The sequence below is a fragment of the Corylus avellana genome, chromosome 7, assembly GCF_965113065.1.
Source record: "Corylus avellana chromosome 7, dhCorAvel1.hap1.2, whole genome shotgun sequence".
NCBI classification, from domain to species: domain Eukaryota; kingdom Viridiplantae; phylum Streptophyta; class Magnoliopsida; order Fagales; family Betulaceae; genus Corylus; species Corylus avellana.
Window position 1 is genome coordinate 23,254,597 of NC_142496.1, and position 18,678 is coordinate 23,273,274.

General features: G+C 37.8%; 1 protein-coding gene across 1 annotated transcript; it reads right to left on the reverse strand.

The window, feature by feature from the left end:
* Positions 1-5,815: 5,815 nt before the first annotated feature.
* On the reverse strand, positions 5,816-12,086 carry LOC132183774 (putative LRR receptor-like serine/threonine-protein kinase At2g16250). Its single transcript, XM_059597188.2, has 4 exons — positions 9,455-12,086; positions 7,900-8,028; positions 7,307-7,329; positions 5,816-6,817 (listed from the first exon to the last, which is right to left on the reverse strand). Exons 1-4 carry the CDS (start codon positions 11,368-11,370, stop codon positions 6,228-6,230), a joined length of 2,658 nt encoding a protein of 885 aa, XP_059453171.2. The 5' UTR covers positions 11,371-12,086; the 3' UTR covers positions 5,816-6,227.
* Positions 12,087-18,678: the final 6,592 nt, after the last annotated feature.

Here is an 18,678-nt window from a genome sequence, read left to right on the forward strand (position 1 = left end):
CCAATGGGCCCAAGAGAATAATAATTAAAGAGAAAATTGAGAAATTATTACTTTTTTTTTTTCTTAAAGAATTTTGGACTATTTTTGTGTTACTGAAAAAAAAAATTTATGGTCATTTTTGTTTTTTTGCTGGCCTGAAATATTGTCGCAATTAAAAGTTTGAAGAGACATTGTCAATTAAATTATAATTTAAAGGGTACGTGAACATTTTTCTGTATTTTTATTAGGGATTTCAACTTGGTTCCCGTTAGCGGTTATTGGTTAAAACCGCTAACCTGAACCGGGTAGCTGGTTAGTCAATTTAGAAAACCGAAACCAGTAACCAACTACTGGTTACTTGATTATGTAATAACTGTCGTAGTCGGTTATCCAGACCAATAATTGAGTTTTTAAACAATTGAATATTTTGAGCATTTTTTAGTATTGGCCTACCTTTGGGGCTCAATTTAGCTTTTTTGGCCCTTTTAAAAAAATAATTATGACTTTTTTGGCCTAAAAAGCTAGGCTTCGTTGTGGTTGTTAAAAAAAATAAAAACCTAAGAAAAAAGCTATATCAGTTTATAAGTGGTTTGGTCTTTTTGGGCCTGAAAATCCAATGTTTAAAAATGCCCTAAAAATTCATTTTAAAACTTTTCATAATACATGAAATTAAACAAATACTTCTACATATATCAACTACAAATCTCATTCTTATGAGATTAAACACTAAATATTTACTACTACAAATCCAAAGTAAACAATAAAAACAAGTATGTGAACAAACCAACAACCAAAATAGATACCTCCTTACAACAACTATAAACCCAAAGAAAACAATTATTTAAACAAACCAACCACCAAAAGAGATACCTCGTACGACAACTCTAAACCCAAAGAAAATAATAAAAAGTAAAAACAAGTATTTTAAAAAACATTGTATATATATATACCCAGTTACAGGTTATAATCGAGTATTTTAAAATGCAAATTACCGATTATTTCTAACCGGCAACTCCTATGGAACTAGAATCAGAGGTTCCTCCAAAAGACATTCCCAATTTAGGAGGACAAGCACCGATGTGTCTTTGTAGTAGTTAGCCCGGTGTCGTCCACAGGAGTTACCTAATTGTTTCTTTTTTCCTTAAAATATTTGATGGTTTATTTTGAACAAGTCTAGGTGAAACGTATTTTTGCACCTACTACTTCTTCTTCTTCTTCTTTTGTAAATTTTGTTTTAGCCTATTTGTTGTCTTCCTTAGGGTTTATTTGGGATTGTGTTTGAAGAATTCAAAAGTGCACTTAACACTTAAAAATTTCGTTTGAAGAAAAAAGTAGTCGTTTGGTAAAAAAATTAAAAGCGCTTTTAAGAGTCTAAAAAGCCTAAAAATTGTCAAAACACACTTTTAGTAAAAGTTTAAAAATGAAATTTTTGTCAACACTTTTTGACTTAAAAACTCTATTTCTCAAACGCAATCTCTAATAAGCCCTCTGTATGTACAATGGAAAAAAGTATGTCTTGTTTTACACAGGAAGTTTTTATTTCTCCCTCGATAACATCAATATGTAGGAGCAAATTGTTAGGAAATTAATCCTATTTCCCAAGACCCGTGAGATGCGAAAAAATAAGAAGAATGCGGAATAACAAAGATTAGGCAATCAAATCACACACGACACAAAGATTTAAGTGGTTCGGCTTAACAAGCCTACATCCACTGGCGAAGACGACCCGGAGAAAATCCACTATCAAAAGATGGAGTACAAAAGTAGTAGAGAGAAAATCACTTAGATCCCAAAGCCCCAATACACTCAAAATCTCACTATCACACAAGAAAGATTATTCCCAAAATAGAATACAAAAGACAGATGTACAAACTCTTCTTTTGCTGGAACGGATGTCGGCTGATCTCTATTTTCTTCTCTCACTCTGCAACACCCTTTTTCTTCTAATCACTTGTTTTTGGCTCCTCCAAAAACCACCAAGAAGAAAACACCCTTGCTGCCCTTGTACCTCCTTCTCTCAAATTCTCTCTTTTTTCTCCTCTCTTTGGTGCTTCACGTTTTTGGCACACACAAATTCACCTTGTGCTTTGTTCCTTATATAGAAGCTTTAACTCTCCTTTTACATGTTGGTCTAGGACTCCTACTATAAATCAAACAAGGAGTCCAATTACACATAGGAGAAGGACTCCAAATCAAACTTGAACAAAAGTCTCCTAAACCCAAAAGGAGTAAACCGGTTGAACCAAAAAACCTCTCCTACTTGAAGAAGGAGACAAAACATTGGGTCCCACCATGACTTTTAATTCAAGTCATACTTAACAATCTCCACCTTGACTTGAATCCCATCAAGTCTACCAAAACGTGTCTCGTCCGATTGTCTCCGCCTCAACCCCTAAGGGCAATCACACTCCACAAGTGTCACTCAAGTCCAAGTGCCTCTTGAACTTGAGCATAGGACTTGGTTTAGACATAACACCATGCCTCCCTATCAGCCCCGTCGACCATACAGCTTTATCCGATGACTCTTTTTTCCTGTAGACCCATCTGCACCCTTTAGCCTTCTTTCCCTTGGGTAATCCTGCTGATTCCCAAGCTTTACCTTTCCGTAGTAACTCCACCTCTTTCAGCATACCATCCTGAACAGACGATGAATCTCCACTACTAGTTGTCAGAGCAAAAGAAACCATATCTTCAAAGCCATACCTCTTTGTTGCTTTTCGATCACATTTCTCTTTGCCTCTTGCTAAAGAATAAGACTCTTCCCGGTGCTGTAAGTTTCTTGAAGATTTTCTGTCATCACATTCATCCGTGAGTGAACACTGTTCATTAAGCTCCACCTCCACGAATTGTTTCTCTTTCTGTACTGTACTTTCAGAAATATCATCTAAGTTAACAAACTCAGACTTCTTCGGTTCCTGTTCTGTAACTTCAGGTTCTGCACTTGACCCATCCTTGTACATAGCACACTCATTAAAAGTCACATTCCGACTTCTAATGATCTTCCGATTTTGATCATCCCAAAATCGAGAACCGAAGGCCTTATCTCCATATCCAATGAAGAAACACTTACTAGATTTACCATCTAGTTTACTCATAGCATCAGACTCAACATAGACATACGAAGCACAACCAAAAACTTTCAGATGTGAAAGATTTACCTCTTTTCCATTCCAGACTTCTTCCGGTAGTCTATAGCTCAGGGGAACGGAAGACCCCCTATTTATCAGGTATGCAGCAGTGCTTACTGCATCAGCCCAAAAAGTCTTTGGTAACCCAGCATGCAATCTCATACTCCTGGCACGCTCATTGAGAGTCTTGTTCATGCACTCAGCCACGCCATTCTGCTGCGGCATTCCCGGGATAGCTTTCTCCATTCTAATCCCATTCACTGCACAAAACTGTTTAAACCCTCTGTCTTCGTATTCTCCTCCATTGTTTGATCTTAAATGCTTGAGCTTCAGGCCCGTTTCAGTCTCAACCATGGCCTTCCATTTCTTAAAAGTCTCAAATACATCAGATTTACTTTTCAAGAAATAAACCCATACCTTCCTGCTTGAGTCATCAATAAATGTGATGTAATACCGCGAGCCTCCAAGAGATGCCACTGGTGCTGGACCCCACAAATCCGTGTGTACCAGCTCCAGCTTTCCAAGCTTAGGTGCTTTGCCAACTTCCACGAAACTCACCTTCTTCTGCTTCCCTATGATGCAGCCTTCACACAAATCAGACTCAACTGACTTTAACCCCGGTAGTTTCCCTTTTGACATAAGTACCTTCATCTCTTTCCCGCTCATGTGCCCAAGCCTTAGGTGCCATAGTTTTGAGTCAGCAGTCGTATCTACAACAGCATCTGTATCCTTGCTGTTCGTGGTCATATAGAGAGTATTTGTTTTATGACCAGTAGCCAAAATCATGGCTCCCTTGCTGACCTTCCACTTTCCACCGTGGAAATAAATAGAATGCCCTTCCTCATCAAGCTGTCCCACTGAAATCAGATTCTTTTTCAGCTCCGGAACATGCCTGACCTTTTGCAGCTTCCATACCGAGTCACTGTGAACTCTAATGCGAACATCGCCTAGGCCCACAACATCCAGTGCCGTTCCGTCAGCCAAATACACCTTCCCGAAATCTCCAGCAACATAGTTCTCGAGAATTTCACGGATCGCTGTCGTATGACAAGATACTCCTGAGTCTAAGACCCAAGAATCAAGGGGACTGTCAACAGAAAGAAGTAGGGCATCATATACTTCTTCTGTCACTACATTTGCATAATCGTTCTCAGCCTCCTTCCGCAGTTCCCTGCAATTCTTCTTGTAGTGGCCAGTCTTGCCACAGTTCCAACACTCAGGTTGTTGTCTGAATCTAGATTTGCTTCTCCCTTTTCTGGAATTTGATCTGCCTTGACCAGAGTTTCTGTCTTGTCCTCTGCCCCGAGTCTCGAGGTTTAAAGCAGCACCAAAACAAAAGGCTTCACCCGCATCTCTTCTGCGAACCTCTTCACTGAGAATCAAATCCCTGACGTCTTCATAGCTTAGTTTACTCTTTCCTACAGAGTTACTCACAGCCATCCTCACTGCTTCCCAGCTATTGGGCAAAGATGCCAAGACGATCAACACGCGAACCTCATCATCAAAATTAATTTCCACCGAGGACAATTGATTTGTGATGGTGTTGAACTCATTGAGATGATGTGCCACCGAAGCTCCTTCCGCCATCTTTAGGTTGAACAATTTCTTCATCAGATGCACCTTGTTGTTAGCCGACGGCTTCTCATACATGCTTGACAAGGCCGCCATTAGACCTGCTGTGGTCTTCTCCTTTACAACGTTTTGCGCAACTGATTTTGACAATGATAACCTGATAACTGCCAGGGCTTTACGATCAAGAAGAGCCCACTCGCTATCATCCATGTCGTCGGGTTGTTCTTCCAAAAGAGGTTGATGAAGATCCTTCCCATAAAGAATATCTTCAATCTGTACCTTCCAAAACCCAAAATCTTTGCCGTCGAACTTCTCGATTCCCATCTTTCCTTCTTCACTTGCCATCGCTCCCACTCGAACCAACAGCTCTGATACCAGTTGTTAGGAAATTAATCCTATTTCCCAAGACCCGTGAGATGCGAAAAAATAAGAAGAATGCGGAATAACAAAGATTAGGCAATCAAATCACACACGACACAAAGATTTAAGTGGTTCGGCTTAACAAGCCTACATCCACTGGCGAAGACGACCCGGAGAAAATCCACTATCAAAAGATGGAGTACAAAAGTAGTAGAGAGAAAATCACTTAGATCCCAAAGCCCCAATACACTCAAAATCTCACTATCACACAAGAAAGATTATTCCCAAAATAGAATACAAAAGACAGATGTACAAACTCTTCTTTTGCTGGAACGGATGTCGGCTGATCTCTATTTTCTTCTCTCACTCTGCAACACCCTTTTTCTTCTAATCACTTGTTTTTGGCTCCTCCAAAAACCACCAAGAAGAAAACACCCTTGCTGCCCTTGTACCTCCTTCTCTCAAATTCTCTCTTTTTTCTCCTCTCTTTGGTGCTTCACGTTTTTGGCACACACAAATTCACCTTGTGCTTTGTTCCTTATATAGAAGCTTTAACTCTCCTTTTACATGTTGGTCTAGGACTCCTACTATAAATCAAACAAGGAGTCCAATTACACATAGGAGAAGGACTCCAAATCAAACTTGAACAAAAGTCTCCTAAACCCAAAAGGAGTAAACCGGTTGAACCAAAAAACCTCTCCTACTTGAAGAAGGAGACAAAACATTGGGTCCCACCATGACTTTTAATTCAAGTCATACTTAACACAAATTGGAAGTACAACAATGCCTTTTTTGGGCAAGTAATTTTTTTTAAGGGCGACTAAAATTCAACAATCCTGCATGAAGATATTTCTAACCTATTACAAACTTATATTCCCCCCCGTATGGGATCTATGAGAAAGCATCCATTACTGAGAAAAAATTGCAGCTTGTGACAAAAAACAAGCTTTCAAAACCTATAAGAATCTGGCTCAATTTACACACACTTCTTTAGCCATTTCATTGGCCTCAACAATGCTTGCCCCACCGGATAATCTTCATCAGATGGGTCAACGTACCACAATATCTTCATCGATCAAATGGCTTTGGACCCTCATGAGAGGCTATTGGAAAAAGGTTCCTTTCCAGAAAGACTCTGACTAGGCAGCTCACAATATCATCAATAAAGAAGAACAAATACCCTCACAACTAATGCTCATCTTGCCTCTCCAGGTCTTGGATTTCAACCGGTTCAGGGAAAATTTCACTGGATAACCTTTTATTTGAAGATGAATATTCATTTCCACCACTTCCATGAGAGTTTACTCTCCCTGACTGTTTTAAGCCACTGACACTATGGCCTGGAATGGTGGCACCTTCTGAGGAGCTTTGCCGCCAGCTACCAAAGTATGCAGCACTCCAAGATCTCCTAGATGACGTTGTTCGCAACCTTGCAGAGCTGGAACTCTCCTCCCTAACTACCTTTAAAGGGTTTTCCAAAGCTTTGAGGATATATTTCATCGGGGGACGTCTGGAAGACTTCGGGTTAAGGCACGACCTGGCCACGATTGCCATGGCCCATACCTCTTCCAATAGATCCTCATCTACTATTAGAGATGGGTCAACAATTTTAGTTACCAATTCCTTGTCGTATATGCTGATGCAAGGCAGCGTTTGTTCCAACCAGTCTCTTGTACTAGCATCATCTAACTGGCTGATGCCAAGCTTGCCCGTTACAAGCTCAAGCAAGACCTTCCCAAAACAGTATACATCGTAAGCGCAAGTTGCTGATGATAAGCCTGTCCATTACCAAAGAAATTAAACAAAGCGCTATTAAGTTTCTTCTCCAAAGAGAATAGAATCTCTGAAATGCCAAATACATTAAAAAAAATTCTACATAGCCCACTCTCCTCACCACTCTACCAAGCTGAACAACTTTCTTTGAATAACAGACTTGCTTCAGCAAAGTATGAACCAACCTAAAATTTCAAGTTGTAGGGGAAGTAATACGCATTATCTGTGAAGATAGTAGCATATATATTCATCTATGTCTAAACTTCAGCATATCAATCCTACACAAGATTATCCACTTATTCTCCTGGACGTGTAGAATAATTTGGGCATTAAACTGATACACACAGGATTATATAGTCCATTCCCACACTAAGGAGTAGAAGAAGGTCAAGGATGATCAAATGAAGAGGATGCATATCTAAATTGTCTTGGTATGTTGACAAATAGATAAATGAAATAAAGAATATTCAGAAAATGTACGTGAATATACGTACCAGAAGGGCCTTGTTCAGAGATTCTGCACAAGAACAATAGGAAAATAATGTCACACTTGAAAACAGAACACAATAAACATATCTAACCATGGAAAAAAAATGAATAGGCAAGGAAAAAGACATTTAATTTGATTCCATATTAATTTGTAAGTCAATTGAATTAAACATTCTTTTTAAGTAATTGATTTCATGGGACCAAACGATGAAAACCATACATGCGTCTAGTATTTACATTGATATGGAGTTACAATTCATGCAGCTGTCAAACTCCCTATAACAAAGTGAGAAGATGAACAGACTCGGTCACAGTAATCTGAAAATTTGACCCATTTTATGGCCCCCAATATTTTATCAAATATTTCTATTATATTATGATCTGTTTTAAGACTACTTTTTTTTTTTATCAACCAACTCTCAAGACATGCCAACTTGTGCTGTCAATGATGCTCTCCAAGAGCACATATATACTAGGTTAAAGCTCAACAAATGTTGAAGCAAAAGAAAATTCTTTTTTTGCTTTTATTTATTTATTTTTTTGTGGGGTTGGGGAATGCAAAATGCAAAGCAAATTGTATAATTGATAAAGTACTTACTGTGGCTTCCGCAAAAACCTTGTGAGCGCATTTTGGTGAGAATCCCCTTCCTGGGCATGAACCTCGCTCAAGCTTCCAAGTCGCACTTCAAACTTATCATCAAGAAGGATACTGCTCGCTTGAACATCTCTTCAAACACGAAAAATATGAATGCATTTAATATTTGCACCACTGGACATAATACTTCTAAATATAGCTAGTAAAAGATTATGCAGTCTGTTTACAAAGGAATTGATATTTAACTAAAAATGGAATTAACCGAAATAAAAGCATGTGAAAAGTCATATTATATAATACTGCTAATTGAAATTGACTTAAATGAAAGCGAAAGGATCACCATATAATCTTGTTAGCAAACTCATGGAGTAGAGACATCTCTTTTCAACAGCATATATTGCTGATTCTTTCCATTAAAAGGAACTGAAGGTCCAAGTTGAAACCTTGTTCTATGACTACATGTGGAAAAACAGCAGTTACATACAATAAGTCTCATGAGGGGTCATCCCCAGTTGTAGGAAACACGTACCAATTCCTTAACGCTAAAAAAATAAAAAAAATAAAAAATTGGAAAACAGTAATTAATGAACCAAATCTTTGATTTGAGTAGATCATTTAGATGATAATGTCCCTACTAAATTTGCAGAAAATAGCTCAAAATTTTCAAAACTTTCCCCATAAGATGATCTTGGCATGATAATCTCCAGAAGAAGAAGACGGTATTTACTGTCAGGTTCTTGATTTCAGCATTCGTGCAACGCTCATGGGTTTTTTCATGAAATAAAGGTTCTTTCAGTTTAATTACTCCCCAGGACCTTATATCAGAGACTAGGTTGCAACAGCACTTCTTAACATTAAGGTATGTCTAATGTCTTAGATGCTTAGGGTCAAAATTCCACATCAAATAAATCTACTACAATCAAAACATCCACATCCAATGCTTGGAGTATGATCCTCATCATAGGAAGTCACAAAGCTTTTAGGTCCTGAAAAAGTATTCAGCAATAGAGTTCAACGAGTAAAAAATTCCAAATACAGATTTAGGTTTTCTTTGCCTTCTTTCATCATTTAAACAAATCAACTCTAAATTTGCAGTCAAAACTGAGTTAAATCTGAAGCAAAACTCCAGAAAGGATGGAAACTAAAGTCTGAAATCAAAAGTCAAGACTCAAGAGTCCTAAGTACATACTTTAACCCAGAAACTCTAATTGTAGTTTAATGGTTGCTGTCTATTGAAAACAATGATACCAAACAAAAATCAAGCAATCTTAAACTGCCCAAGAAGGCACCAGCCATAATGCCCTTTCCCTAGGAATAATTTAATAGCCAGTTAAACACCTATTTCGCTAGCAGTCAAAGCAAGTTAAATAGGGATATCATATCAGAGACCAAACATTACTGGACAAGCAAATTCTTGTTCAGAACAAAGAATTGCACTCTAAGCGGGCAACAGGCAAACCACATATATTGCTATCAAAAGTGGGAATTCAAGAAACCAGCAATTTAACTTGTATGAATGAAGAGAAAACATCTTAGACATAATCCCGTTCAATAATACCTGTGAACAAGGGGAGGGGTGCACTCATGATGTAGGTAAGCTAGGCCTTCGGCAGCTCCTGTTGCAATTTTCAACCTTGTAATCCAATCCAGAGACTGTAAATTGCCATCCTCGGAATTGGTAACTCTGTGCAAGGAATTAGCCAAGTCTCTGTTTGGCAAATCTTTGTAAACCAAAAACTTCTCGTTCTCATGCTCCAAGCAGTGCCCCAATAGTGGAACCAACCTGGTATGTGAAACTTTGCCAAAAAATTCCAACTCCATCATGTATGATTCTTTCTTGAAGGAACGCAAATCTATCTTTTTGATTACTACAGGGACCCCACCCTCCAAAAATCCCCGGAAAAGGTCTCCAGAGTGGCCATGTTTGATAAGATTTGCTTCGCTGAAATCACCAGTGAAGTGAAGCATCTGCTCATAGGCATATGTTTCTCCCAGACCTGTCATATAAACAGGATCCTTGGGTAACGGACTGTCTCCTTCTGGCACAGACCCCACATTTGCAGTCCCTGTTTGATCTGCAATGCCCTTGTTACACATTCTCAGGAGCAGTAGAATGACAAACACTAAAAGCACAATGAAACCAATCCCACCAAATAGACCGGCCATTATGTATATCAATCTTCTGTTGGTCTTTGAATCAGGTACTGGCGATGGTGGCTGAGTAGGCTCTGGGGCTCCAAAATTATCAAAAGTCAAGCCCTCCTCGGCATAAAACTTTCTACAATCCTCCAAACTCCTCTGCTCCGGCTCCATCTGTAGACAATTTTTATAAACAGTAACATTGCTTTGACTAGCATCAAGTATCTTGCCTTGGAAATAGTTATTGGACAAATCAAGTAAACTAAACTTCCCAAGAGACGACAAATTCAGAGCTCCATATAACCGATTGTTTGAGAGATTGAACACAACAACAGTGGCATTACCATTTGAACTAAGACTCATAAACAAACCATCAGGAAATGGACCCTCCAGAACATTCACTCCAATATTCATCCCCCGCAAACTCTTCAACCCACTCAACTCCACAGGCAATGACCCGGATAAAGAATTCTTGCTGAGATCGAGTTCTTTCAATAGAGAAAGGCCACCCAATTGACTAGGTATTGAAGAAGTGAAACTATTATCAGAAAGATTCAAGTACTCGAGCCTAGAAAGGTTACCCAGACCGGGTGGAATCGGCCCAGATAAGAAATTAGAAGAAAGGTCAAGCCTGGTAAGATTGGCAAGAGACTCAAAACCAGAAGAAATTGACCCAGTAAGTGTGTTCTGCGAAAGATCAAGAACTGACAGTTCCGATAACAGTCCCAATGCAGGAGATATAATACCAGTAAGACTATTATTAGACAGATACAAACGACTAAGTGTACTCAAATTACCAAGCGACGAAGGAATCGGACCGTTCACCGAGCAAGACCGGAGATCGAGCATTTGGAGTGCATTAAGGCTTTGGCCGAACAAGCCGGGTGTAGACCCGGGAAGATAAAACCCAGAAGCGTTGAAAAATTGCAAGAGGGTCAAATTGGCCAGCGAATCCACGGCGAACTCCGGGTTTTCCCGCCCTACCCGGGTTCGTCTCAGCCCGGACACATTGATCCCAATGACCCGCCCGTTCTGGCAATAGACACCGGTCCAGTTCGTGCACGGGTCGAACTTTATCGGCCAGTCTTTGCCTCTGAGCCCCAGCGACGACCGGAGGTCGAGTAACGCTGACCGGTCATTGCTCGAGTTCAGCGGCGGTTGTTGCTGAGCTACGCCACACTGAATCAACACGAACATGAATATCGCTACCTTAAGCAGACCTCCCCGAGCTCGTCCCATGGCCGTTTGCGATAATGGGAAGTTAATGTTCATCAGGGTCCATGGAGTTTCATCCTGGACTCTCTTGTGAACAATAATAGAAGAGCGTTTATTCATTGCGCTCTGCAAAATTCTCTAACCTCTTATCACGAGCTTTGATTTCGCATTCTATGCTGTTCCTCTGTCCAAACCACCCAACAGAAATCTTAACTATCCCACGTAAAATTAATGACCAACACTCTCTCTTTCTCTCTCTCTCTCTCTGTTTTGATTTTTCTTTTGTTCTTTTGTGAGTGTGTCCGAATCAAGCTAAAGCTAGTCCTAATTCTACGTTGATTTACAGGACTCTAACTACACCATAAATGGCGCACAGGCGTTGAAGAGTAAAAAAGACACAATACATTAATGAGAAAAGCACAGTGCCCCAACCGCCAGGACTCTGGCTCTGGCCCTGGCTCTGGCTCTGGCACTGCAACAAACCCAACACAAGACAAATACTGTGCAACTTTCAGACTCACCGGAGCAAAACAATGGAATCTGGGAGTTCCGGCTAAGGCATTGGTCAGGGGCAGGGGAAAGGTCTTCAAATATGAATGAAGCCTGGAGGGTCACACTGGGTGTAGGTTATATTATTGAGGATTGGAAGAAGCAGCAGCATGTGATGGTGACAGAAGTGTCGTTGATATTAGACGATTCAAAGGGGTTTCTCTTAGAGTATGGTGCTTTGATTTTTCTTTTCCTTTGATTGGAAAGGAAGGATGGTAGTGTTTTCCCAAGGGGTTGATGAAAGTGATATGAAGAGGTGAATGATTGGCTTGACTGTGCTTGGGTTTTAGTCGTTCGCCTCAATTTCTAGTTAAGCCTTGCTTTTCTTCTTTTAAAAAAAGAGGTGTATAATTGGTGTTCATTCTATCATGATAACGCTACTCTTAACTTTTATATGTGGATTCCAATCATATCTAACTATTAATTAATGATAAATTGTCTTCTTCTTCTTCTTTTTTAATTTGCTTATATATATCACCTTTTGAGAATTGTTGTGTGGCATACAAATGCTAGGGCATTTAATCTAGATAATTCCTAAAAATGATCATTTTCCATCGCCCAAAAAGGAGGTATGGAAAAGTTGCACAAGCCAAAGATGCCCAAATGATATCCCACATTTATACTCTTCCCTTTATACAATAGAAATACACTGATTTTTACAGTGCTATGTGAATAATTTGATATTTTGGCAAATTTTTCAGTTTGACCGGAATATAATAGGTTGGAATACCATTTAATCAAAGAGCTTCTATTGAATTTGAGTCTACATACGTTGTATTAATCAATCACACTTGTAATTTTTTTTAATACGTGGCTTATTCATTTTACACTTACATGTAGGGGTGTCAAAAATTATTGAAGAACTAGAACTGAAACTGAAAAACCGGGAAACCAGGGAGCCGCTTCCAGTGGCAAAAAACAAAAAACTGGAAACCCCAGTTCCAGTCCCGGTTTTTGGCACCTGGAACCGGGTGTGTATATATATATATATATATATAGATTAAACCGGTTAAAAAAAACAATAAAAAAAAAAAAACAATTTTCTTAAAAAATTGGTTACTCGGTACAAACTGGAACCGGCCGGTAACCGGGACTGGGTTGACACCCTTACTAAAGGGTTGAAAATCTATACACGAAATTAACTGGTTAGGGTTGAAAGTCTTAACCGTTTAATTACACGTGTATATTTAGAGTTAGAACTGACAATTTTTTACACGACTTGTGAACCCGATATAAAATTAAAGGGTTAGGGTTGAGAAGTCTGACCTGTTTCATTTAATGGGTTGGGTTATGGTTGATTTATATAGTCTTATATCTATACTTCAACGCAACCCGAATCCAACACGTGACATACTGGACGGCAATTTTTAATATAACCCATGAACCCGACACGAACTTAATACAAAATTAAAGAGTTATAGTTGAGAGGTTTGACCTATTTAATTAAATTAAATTAGTCGAGTTAGGGTTAACTTATAAAGTCATATACAAATTCTTCAAAACGACTTAAACCCGACATGCGAACACGAATTGCAACACCTACTTAGAGTGCCCAAGATGTAACAAAACTTAATGGGCCTGACCAAAGGCCCAACAACTTACAAGGCATGCTCGACCCCAACTCCGTGCCCGAGCTCACATAGAATTATGCACATAGGAAAATCTCCCTTGGCTTAGTTTCCAAACGAAAAATAAACTAAAAAAGAAAATAAGTGAATAATACAATAATAATAATAATAATTAAAAACAAAAACCAAAAACCAAAAATAAAAGTAACCATTGGCCATCCTTCCCCAAAGGAAAGTAGTTATTTTGCTCATATTCAAATTCTTTTTATTCCCTTTCTCACGTCTCACTATCTTAAGCATTGAAAATGGTTATGCTGCGATCGGTGTACTATTTTGACCTTTAATTTTCTTCAAATACTAGGCGCACCGTCCTCAAGAGGTAACTTAATTGACTAGAACCACACCTAATAAAGTGAATGTCACTAGTTTGAATTTATCTTTCAATTTTGTAGGAACATGTCCAAAAAAACAAAAAAAATAATCAAGTGCACTGAAAACCTTGTGCGTGCTGCCACTGTACCAACAATACTGGAACACAATTTTGTACTCAAAATTTTCTCGAGACACCAACTTGAGGGAAAACATGGACTAATCAAAGTTTTATCTATATTTAGTTTTGACTTTTCACTTAATGGTCCTTTTGAAATTGAACCATGTAAAAGCGTGGTTGAGCTTTTCCTCTTGTATTTTTCTTTCTTGAGGAGCCAAATCTTTTCGTATGAAATTGCGGTACGTGGATCATGTACGCGCCAAAACGTAAAACAGAAAAGCATCCCGTCGTATTGTGGCGGAAGACGACCACTCTGTTTGAAGCATTAAACTCCGGTCAAACCTTTACACTAAATATCAAAAGTGCGGGCAGCCCAAAACAGTGACCGGACGTACTGGGGATTGCGACTGACGTGGCTTTTTCCAACGCGGAGTCCGACGTGGACCCGACAACCTTCGGGTCGGTATAATGGTGACTCTATCTGTCTCATCTTTCATTTCTCGCCTCTTATTCACCATAAGAGATGCAAGGAAAATTCAAAAATCTGTAGCTTTGATGGGTTTGTTCATCTTGGTGCTTTGTACAAAGGCCGTGATTCACAGCAGTCAGGCTATATATATATATTTTTTAATTTTTTAATATTAGAAAAAAAAAAAAAAAAAAAAAATTTGCCGACGTGCATGGTTGTGTTTAGCTTCACCCCTGTAGCAAATATACTTTTTATCATATTTATACTTGTTTTCTCTAATAGATTTGATCACAATATGCCAACAATAAGTGCACAAATCTCAAATTAATAAGAGATTCGTGCACTTGGACATATAATATCAAATGGGTTCGTGTTTTAATAAATCAAGTAAAAGAAATTTTCTTAAATATCTAGTGTGAAATAAGTTTTATTACTGGATTTAATATGGTCTACACATTATATTATATAAAAAAAATGATTTGAACTTAATTGGTTAATGTATTATGGGTGATAGAGAAGAATAGTTATATAGTCATATTAAAATTCTAATACTATTAGTTGATTGAAATGAGAATAAAAATAATGATTTTTTTTTAATTCACACCAAAAAAAAAAAAAAAGAAATTATTTTGATGCAGACAAGTGACAAAAACCAAAAGCAAACCACAAATCGGAGTTTTTATTGGAGAAGCAAGAGTTGAAGGAAACAGCTCGGAACAAAGCTGAAGATGATTATTACTTTTCCGATTAAACAAACACAGCTTAAATACGTGTCCAACTTGGTCTCTCTCTACTTGTCATGTCGGCTGCTTCGTCGGGAATTTGTCGCCAGCCAAGCTTGATTGAAACGTTTGAACCGTGGCTTTTTGTAGCAGCCACGACGTGGAACGCCAATTGACTCGGTCTAAAGCATCGTAGGCTTCTTCAATTATCGGTGGGGAATCTCGGATTCGGATCTTATCTTTTTTTCTTTTCTTTTCTTTTCTTTTCCTTTCTGAGGGGGTCTTATAAAGTTATATCATCCAATTATCTTGCGTCCATATCATCATAATTTGGATTTGGTAAAGTGTATTGAGATAAGGTTTACAATAATTCAAAAAATAAAGAATTTAATAGTTAAAAGTTACAATAAATTAAGAGATAATGAACTTAAGAGTTAAGAGTTATAATTTTTTTTTTTTTTTAGCATGTCTACATAAGAGAAATAGGAGATTTAAACTAATAATTTTCACTTCATTAGGTGTAATTCCAGCAGATTGATACAAGAAAATTCTTTGTCTTTGAGTTATTGTAATTTTTTATTTTTTATTTTTTTATATGTCCACAGAAGAGGAAAGAGAAAGATTCGAACTAGTGACCTCCACTTTATTAATTATGGTCCCAACCGATTGAGTTACTTTTTAAGAACAGTTATTATAACTCTTGTCTCAATAAATTAATTTTTTGGGGAAAAAAATGTTTTCGGTGATTATTTGCTAAAAAAAAAATTATATATATATATATATATTGACAATGTCAGTCACATGCAGTCGCTAACAATTCAAAAAAGAGACCCCACAATTAAGATAAAAAGGCTCCAGAAAACTGACAACGCGAAGAGACCATTTTTTTTTTCTTTGGAGGGAGGAGGAAGTTGTCGAGAAGCTGCAATGCAAGGAATGGGTCAATTGTTTGGATGGGAGGAGGCTGAGAGGTTACAATGCCGCAAGGAAATGGCGAGCGGCAGGCAGAGGAATGTGGTGTTGGGTAGAGGAGTGGCCGGGTTCCTCCATACAGTTGAGAGTTACCGTAAGTGGGGTCGAGATGACATAGGGGGGTGACGAGCGAGATGTGTAAAAGAGCACTAGCGGTAACTTCTTTTTTATTTTCCTTAAGTTTAAGGTATAAAACTATTTTTTGTTTTTCTATAAAAATATATTTCATAATATTTTTCTTTACCTTTTTTCTATACCATTAAAATATTATTTATTTATAAAATACAAGTTTTTTACCTATCTTAACTTTTTTTCACAAAATTCCAACACAATCTCCAATTAAAGACAAAAAGATGAAAGAGTAAAAATAAAAAATAAAATGTTTATATTAAAATAATGTATAAAGAATCATTTTTGATTCCCTACACATTGGGAAAAGCTGTAACACCCATTGATGGTTAGTTAAATGTAGGGAATCTAATGTAAGTGGATTTTTGTAGTTATTTTGTTTAAATTCTTTTTCTAATTAAACATACAAAAATGAATGACATATCATTTGCTGCTAGTGCTCTAACGGGTAAAAGCTGAGTTCTTCTATGGAAGTAAATGGTGTTGCGGTTTTGGGAAATCAAGGGAGACAAGCTCCGAAAAATGGCTTACGCCTCTTAACAGGTGTAAAAATGTAAACCATATTTTTCCTCTATGAATTGTTGTTGAACAATATGTTATCCTTATGCACGAAAGCATTTTTTGAGCAATATTTTACGTCGAAACAAATGCAGCTTAAAGTTAGACAATGCCCAAAGAAAATAAAAGGTTGGGCAGTGTAAAAAATCATTGTCAAAGAAAAAAAGAGAAAAAAAAAAAAAAGAAGGTTAGATTCAATGCCTTTTATTAATCCATTATCCATCCTACTTTTTTATCATCCAAATTCTGGAAACAAAGTGGAAGTATCTTGGAACCTCTCCCCTCTTTATGTTTACCAACTTTCTTTCAAAAGTAGTGAGATGTGATCATTATGTCTGAGAGTTGAAAAGGTCAATACCCAAATAAGGAGCCTACATCTAATGGTTTATTCTTGTAAACTGTAGTTGAGACGAAGCATCGAACGCTCTTGTCAAAAAAGGAAAAAGAAAAAAAAAAGATGTGCATTAGGATTGGATTACACTTTGGGCCGGTGAAAATCATAAAGCATATGAAAAACACCTTCTTCTTTTTTATTCATATTATTAATATATATATATATGCGCGCTAAAAAATTGGGTTGAAGAGATTTCAATTTGAAGGAAATTTTTGTTCAAAATCTAGAACTTTCTCTCTTTTTAGTAATCGCCAACCCCTCAGCGACGCATAGTGGTAAGAGTGATGAAGAGGTTGGCCAGCAGGGACGGATTTAGGGAGGGATTTGGAGGGCCCTAGTACCCCCAAAATTACAAGAAAAAAAAATTTTAAATAAAGGTACTTTTTGTCAATTGAGCATTTCTCAAATTAAAAGCTGGCTCCGTCCCTGTTAGCCAGTCACAACAAACTAAGAAGCTAGCAGCTGAAAAAGACAAAAGAAAAAAAGAACATGATAGAATTTGAACTATTCATCTAAAATGAACAGTCCAAATTAAACTAATTACATAATACATAATGTGCAATATCTTAAAAACAAATACTGCAAGAGATTTCAGTCCAAAACTCACTACCAATAGATCTAGAGAACACATCGACAGTATGCAGTAGCCACTGCTGGTGGACAAATTGTCAGAAGGCCCAAAAGTATGTACGAGTTTTCCGACCGGGGCTGACTCGTCCCTGCATCTCAGTACAATAATTTCCCACCAGACTCTGCATGGATCAAAAAATTAAGGCCATGCAGCCTCATTGCGTAGAAATAGTCAATAGGCCTAGTTTGTTATTCTTGCAACAGCGTTATATAGCTGGAAGCCCAACTCAGACCTGTTTCCTCAACAGCCCCGTTATAACTTATTCCACAAACCCAAGAGACTTTTGTTACTTTCCTCCACATTTCTTTGTTTTCTGCACTCTTTCTTCTCCTCCCTTCTAGATGATAGAAACCCACAATTAATGGCGGTAGACTAGTGAGGATACGGGGGAATTTATCATCTCCGGTTCAAAGTAGATGGGAAAACATTCAGTTCATAGTTAGAATTTTTTCTCAAAAATTTTAGAACTACAAATGAGACACGTCTCACTAACCAAAAAAAAAAAGAATAAAATATTATTTACGATTAAAAAATAATAATACAAAAATAAGGAGTGGCTGGCCACCCCATCTTGGCCATAGGGGGTGGCCAGACCTCCCCATTTTAGCTAATGGTCGCTTGAGAGCCACTCCCAATGGCTGGTCAAGGGTGGCCGGACCATCCCCATGTGACAACCCATTAATTTTTTCTTTTATTTTCTTTTTTAGTTTGGCCCTTAGGGGTGGCCGGCCACCCATCGTTTTTTTTTTTTTTGTTTTTATTTATTTTTTAAATATTAATTAATATTTTTTATTGCGAAGATACGTGGCACATTTGTGACACTAAGATTTCTTTAAAAAAATCACAACTATAAACTGAATACCATGCTATCCATATTCTGGAGAGGATTTGAATCGGGATATGTGTGATGAAGATCTCAAAGAAAATTGATTGTAATAAGGTCCCT